Source organism: Lagopus muta, chromosome 25 (assembly GCF_023343835.1).
Source record: "Lagopus muta isolate bLagMut1 chromosome 25, bLagMut1 primary, whole genome shotgun sequence".
Classification (NCBI taxonomy): Eukaryota; Metazoa; Chordata; class Aves; order Galliformes; family Phasianidae; genus Lagopus; species Lagopus muta.
This window is the reverse complement of record NC_064457.1, coordinates 4,086,367-4,092,603: the sequence shown is the minus strand read 5'-3', so window position 1 is coordinate 4,092,603 and position 6,237 is coordinate 4,086,367. Positions and strand designations below refer to the sequence as shown.

The 6,237-nt window shown below is 61.4% G+C and overlaps 1 protein-coding gene across 1 annotated transcript; it reads right to left on the bottom strand.

Annotated features, from left to right (window-relative positions):
* Positions 1-780: 780 nt before the first annotated feature.
* Positions 781-5,933, bottom strand: LOC125684704 (glial fibrillary acidic protein). The gene is made up of 9 exons (XM_048927097.1): positions 4,961-5,933; positions 4,239-4,299; positions 3,988-4,083; positions 3,760-3,921; positions 3,513-3,638; positions 3,185-3,405; positions 3,001-3,044; positions 2,008-2,093; positions 781-1,888 (listed from the first exon to the last, which is right to left on the bottom strand). Exons 1-9 carry the CDS (start codon positions 5,389-5,391, stop codon positions 1,847-1,849), a joined length of 1,269 nt encoding a protein of 422 aa, XP_048783054.1. The 5' UTR covers positions 5,392-5,933; the 3' UTR covers positions 781-1,846.
* Positions 5,934-6,237: the final 304 nt, after the last annotated feature.

Below are 6,237 nucleotides of genomic sequence, written 5' to 3'. Positions count from 1 at the left end.
CAAAGTGGAAAGTCCCGTTGTGCTGTGGCAGGGATTTCCCACCGCCGTGTCACTTCCTGGCTTCGCTGAAGGCTTGTGGTGGGCTTTTAACCTCAGTGTAATCCTTTCTGAATGAATAGCTGGAGCCGTTGCAGCGTTTTCTGGATAAGCACCATGGAGTTCTTCTGCCACACCGGTGATTTATTAGGGTTGTTTTTCTAAGAGGCCACTGTAATCCTCCAGACTGTTCTACTCCAATTAATTCTGGCTTTCCTTACCTTTTAAAAATCATATCCCCACTGCCCACTGTGTTCCCCAAGGCCAACCGCAGCCCAAAGCTGCCCACCAAGGCAGTGCCACCAAGGCCAACCTCAGTGACGAGGACCCTCCTGTTGCCAATGCCAACTGTGCCCCAAAGGGATTTTAAGACACTCAGTGTTTGTGCAAGATCCTCAGCTGGAGCGATCTGTTTTTCGACAAGCTGAGTTTGAACATTTCTATTTTTCTTCTGCACCAGAGGGTGGTGGGCTGGAGCTCAAGGAGCATTGGGACACCAGTCTTAGACGCAGGGTTTGGGCAGAGCCAGGAGTCGGGCAATGATCCGCATCCCTTCCGGCTGGGGATATTCTGTGATGGCAGAATGCATTGGTCATGGCCTGGGGCTCAGGGCTGAGCCTTGGTCCCACAGTGAGAAACCTTTGAGCACCCAAAGGGCCGCTGTGCCCTGACTGATCCCAAAAACGCACCGCTCTGCAGCTTGTCCTGCAGGTTGCAGTCATGACCACCGAGGCAGCACTTGTGTTAGGCTTTATTTCACACCTCATGTTGTTGCAGCGTTAGGGCATTAATCCAGTAGCAGTAAGGGCTGCAAAGCGCCATCCAGCTCATGGGGGACAAAGTGACCCCTGGCACTGTCACCCCGTAACACATCCTGCCCTGGGAATGGCCCCTGTGGAACCAGGATCTGCAAAGCTCAGAGCTGAGCTGGGGGATGTGGAGATAAGTGGGGTGAGGAGGCAGCACCCCAGTGGCACCCCATGGGCTGAACTTATGGAGTAAGGGGAGTGCTGATGAGTGGGTGCTGCTGTGTTAGGTGGCAGCAGGGCACGTTTAGCTCATGGTCAGTGGCTAAAATAAAGTGAGTATGGGGTCTGCGGGGGCCCCAGGTGGGTGACATGCAGTGGGAGAGCGCACAGGAGACAGGGCCGCACGGTGCTGAGGGACAACAGATTTCTTCCAACCCCTCCAGAATGGCCATGCAGAGCTGGGCTCGGGCCATGAGCCCCCTGGACTGTCTCCTCATCTCTGGAGATGGAGGCATCTCAGTGTGCTGCATCCCATCAGGGTCAAAACAGCCCCATGGCGCTGTGTCCAGGAAAGCCAACAAGGACTCCCACGCTGCTGTGCCCATTGCTGCTCCAGCCCCACAACCGCTCTGCATCCCCAGGCACCCTGCTCAGGCCCCACTCCGTCACCCTTCTCCCCATCCCAACATCGACCTGCCTCCCCGTATGCTCCATCCTCCTCTTCCTCCTGCCTGCACCTCTTGGCTAAGCCCAACTGCTGCTCGACAACAGTAAAACATCCCTGGCCATGCAGTGCCACGTCCCCTCCATCCCTCCCAGGGATGCCCAGGACACGGTGGGGAAACTCGAGGTGGCCTCATGGACCAATGAGGTGGGAAGTGGGGAGCATTGCCCCCATATCTCAGTCCTGACTGGACCAACGCAGGGGTCCCGGGGGCGTGGGGTGGTGGGGGAGATGAGGGTGGGTTTCTCCTATGTCTCCGGCCCCACTGCAGGGCTCCCTCGCAGCATCAGGTGGGATCTACGGAGCTACGGCTACAAGCGTGGCTGTGGCTTCACACCTACACCACCTCCTTGTGCTCCTGCTTGGACTCCTTGATCACCTGGAAGCAGAGGGAGGACTGTCAGCCCACTCAGGTCTGTCTGAACATGCCTGGGGACGGGACCCGTGCACATGACAGAGTGTCTCCCCTTGGGGATGGAGGGGATGAAGACTTCCCACCTCTCCATCTCTCGTCTCCACCGTTTTGACCACAATGCTCCTCTTCAAATGAGCTTCTGACACAGACTTGGTGTCCAGGCTGGTCTCTAGGGAACACGGGGAGGTTTAGGTTAGACATTAGGAGGATGTTTTTCATACAGAAGGTGGTGAGGCACTGGAACAGGTTGCCCAAGGAGGCTGTGGATGCCCCCATCCCTGCAGGCATTCAAGGCCAGGCTGGATGTGGCTCTGGGCAGCCTGGGCTGCTGGTTGGTGACCTGCATACAGCAGGGGGTTGGAACCAGATGAGCGCTGTGCTCCTTTTCAACACAGGCCATTCTGTGATTCTATGGATGGGACAGGGTGGTGACCCAGTGCTCCCAGTATGGCCACTCATACACCTTGAAGGGGTGCAAAAGGAATTAGTTGGGCTGAAAAATCCCAATCTGTTGGAGCGAACACTGTTGGCCTTGGGAGAAATGTCGGCACTGGGTTGCGGTTGGGGACCTTGTGGTTGGGACTGGACTGTGACCTTGGGGTGAAGGCAGCACTGAGGACATGGCTGGCCCTGAGGATGTGTCTGGCTTTGGTATGTGGCTGGCCGTGGGGATATGACTGGCCTCATCGATGGTGTTGGCCTTGGTGACGTGGCTTTGAGTTGTGGTTGGCCTTAGGGACAAAGCATCCCTGGGGGAAGATCGGGCACTTGGTTATGGTTGACACTGGGGATGAGGGTAGCACTGGAGACATGGTTGGTGTTGGCTACATGCAACACTAGGAATACAATTAGCCTCATCAGTGGAGTTGGCCTTGGAGCCACGGTTGGCCTCAGCAACAGGATTGACCCTGGGGGAATGGTTGGCAATGGGGACGCGGCCTCGGAGATGCCGTTGGCCTTAGGGATGTGACCACAGCGTATCATCCCCTCCACCTTGGGACTCTGCAGGGGACTCTTGGGGCACAGAGAGCTGGCAGCCCATCCTACCCCCATCCCGTGCACAGCTGCAGCCTCACCTCGGATCTGCAGGTTGGAGAAGCTCTGCACAGGGACGGTGATCCTGCGGGAGCAACGGGAGCGTCGGGGAGAGCATCGGGTCCCCTCTGCCCCACGGGTGAGGCAGGAGGGCTGCAGGGCGCTCCCCAAACCCAGCAGCACCAAAAGGACCCAGGGATGGTTCGGGGCAGGGAGGGCCATCACCTGCTCTCCTCGCCCTCCAGCAGCTTGCGGTACGTGGCGATCTCGATGTCGAGGGCCAGCTTGACGTTGAGCAGGTCCTGGTATTCCTGCAGGTGCCGCGCCATCTCCTCCTTGAGGCTGCGGATGTCCTCCTCCAGCCGTCCCACCGTGTCCTGGTAGGCAGACGTCTCCAGTGCGTAGCGCTCCTCCAGCTCCCGCAGCTGCCTCTCCAGGGACTCGTTCTGGTGACCACCGTGGGACGTGATGCCCTCGATGCCACCTCCTTGGGCACCCGTGGTGCCACGACCCGGGGATACGTCCCACCTCATGCCCTACGGTTGGCACCTACCGAGCCCCGCAGAGCCTCCAGGTCGCAGGTGAGGGCCTGGAGCTGCCGCCGGTACTCGTTGGCCTCATGCTTGGCTGCACGTAGGGCCTCTGCGTGCCGGGCAGCTGCATCTGTCAGGTCTGCAAACTGGAAGGGACACACCGTAGGGTCAGCCCTCCTGTGCCATTGCCCCATAGAGCCACCCAGCCACAGGAGAAGCCAACCCAACCCACGGAGATGATATACGGGGACAGGGTGCCACCTGCACCTTGGACTTGTACCACTCCTCAGTCTCCTGCATGTTGCTGGCAGCCATGGCCTCGTACTGTGTGCGGATATCGCGCAGTGCTGCCGTCAGGTCTGGCTTGCTGGCATCCACCTCCACGTGCACCCGGTGCTGGGCCAGCTGCTCCTGCAGCTCCCGCAGCTCCTGCAGGGAACCGGGGTCAGCGAGGTGATGGATCCCCCCTGGAGCCCCGCACCGCAGCGACGTTACCTCCTCATGCACCTTCTGGAGGAAGGCCACCTCATCCTGCAGGGACCCTACGCGACGCTCCAGGTCAAGGCGAGCCAGGGCAGCAGCATCAACATCCTGCCACCGTGTGACATGGAGGGATCAGCACCAGGGTGGGCACGGGGGTCTGCCCATCCCTCCATCACATCTCCTGTCATCCCATCCCAGCCCTGTCCCGGGAGCCCCAGAGAGGGGAGCTGATGCCCACTCCCCATCTCATCCCCTGCCCTCACCTGCCGGTACGCAGCCAGGGTGCTCTCGGCCTCCAGCCGCAGGGTGACCTCCTGCTGCAGCCTTCAATGGAGCAGGGACATGTTGTTACTCATAAGACACAGTCACCTGTTACTCATGGTGGCCACTTACAGCTCAGACCACCCTAGAGCAGCCCCATTGCACTTATACCACCCCAGTAGCCATTTCCTAGTTCTGGTGGTCACCTCGGACCCCATCACTACCTTGGTCATCGTCCCGGTGACCCCCTTAGTGCTGCTGGACACCTGATACTTGTTCCAGTAGACACCTTTGTGCCTGGGACCACTATGATCACGGTGGCTACATTGGTCCTCGTCACCATCCTGGTCCTCATCCTGGTTGTGGCAGCCACTCTGATCCCCAGTACCACCTAAATCTCCATTATCACCCTGCTCCCCATCATCAACCATGGTCCTGGTGGCCACTTTGGTCCCCAGCATCACCTTGCTGCCCGTTGCCACTCCAGCACCCATCGCGCTGCCCATCACCAGGCCGATCCCCATCCCGGTCCCCATTATCCCCCCGGTCACAGTGGCTACCTTTAGTCCCCACCACCACCACCACCTCAATCCTCATCACCACCCTGGTCCCCACCACCACGTCGGTCCCCACCCCGGTCCTGGCAGCCACCTCAGTCCCCACCACCCCCGGACCCCCACAGCAGCCCCCCCCCCCCCCCCCCCGTTGCAAGACCCCCCCATACTTTTCCCGCAGACTCCCCAGCTCCTCAGCCAGGCCGTCCCTCTGCACCTCCGCGCGCGCCTTGGCGGTGCCCAGCAGCTCCACGCGGCGCCGCAGCTCCCGCAGCTCCTCCTGGTACACATCGGCCAGACGGGACGGCTCCTGCTCCCGCGCCCTGTTCAGCTCCAGCACCAGCACCTTGTTGCGCTGCTCCAGCAGCCGCACCTTCTCGATGTAACTGGCGAAGCGGTCGTTCAGCTCCATCATCTCCACCTTCTCGTTGGTGCGGATCTCCCGGAACTCCGAGTTGAGGACGTTGACCGACGAGAAATCCACCCTGCCCGACGTGCGGGGTGCGGGCAGAGCGCCGCGGGAACGGAGCCGCTCCGAGGGGCTCCACGCAGAGCCGCTGGGGCCGAAGCGGCGGCCGTAGGACAACCGGCGGCTCTCCATGGCGGAGGTGGGCGCGACGTGCGCCGCGATGGGGTTTTATGGCCTCGGCGTTGGCCGGAGGCCGTGCAGCACAAAGCCGGGCTTTGTGGCGCCCAGCGGGGGCGGCCGAGCGCTGGCAGCCGGCGCCGAGTGCTGGCAGCGCCCGCAGAGAGCGGGGGTAAAACGCGGGGCAGAGCAGGACGCAGCGCGAGTGCGGTGCTGTGGGGCGCTGCGGGTCCTGGGTGCGACGCTGTGGGGCACGATGAGGTGCACCCCAGGAGGCCTGGCAGCGCAGGGAGGCTGCTAATTAAGGCCAGCTTTAATTGGGCAGCCAAAATGTCCCGAGCCCGTTCCAGCCCAGCGGTGCCAGAACTGCCTGAAAGGGCTCAGTGTACACAGCGCAGCAATGAGACCTCTGTGCAGCACCGGGAAATGAGGGTGGGGGCAACGGGCACGGGGCCACCGCTGGCCCTGATGGGGTCCGGGCACGGGGACACGGCGGGGATGTGCCAGGATCGGCACAGCGGGGCCGTGGATGGGGGACAAAGCCCGTAGGTGACAGCTAGGTGGCAGCCGGCAGCTGGGAAAACTCAACCGGGATGGGGACAACGCCGGGCCCCAGCGGACGCCAGGGGCCCCTTTACGCCCCCCTCCATTCCCAGCTCTGCATCAGGCATCCTGCTCCAGCCCCCGGTTTGGTTCGACAGCCACAAAAGCACCTCCCCTGTGTGCTGAGAGCCCAAGTGGGGCAGGGACAGCTCTGCTGCTGCACTCAGTGGCGGCCCTTTGGGATCCCCCTCCTTTCCCCTCCCCAAATCCACGTGGAGGGATGGGGCAGAGGGTGCCCCCACTGTGATCCCCCCAGGA

What these genes read in the sequence shown, in the direction of transcription:
- LOC125684704 (XM_048927097.1), bottom strand. Translation starts at nt 5,391, where the DNA reads ATGGAGAGCCGCCGGTTGTCCTACGGCCGCCGCTTCGGCCCCAGCGGC. An exon ending in TGGAGGCTCTGCGGGGCTCG is followed by an intron (nt 3,406 to 3,512) that starts GTAGGTGCCAAC and finishes GGTGGTCACCAG; the next exon opens with AACGAGTCCCTGGAGAGGCA. An exon ending in CTCCAACCTGCAGATCCGAG is followed by an intron (nt 2,094 to 3,000) that starts GTGAGGCTGCAG and finishes CGTGTTCCCTAG; the next exon opens with AGACCAGCCTGGACACCAAG.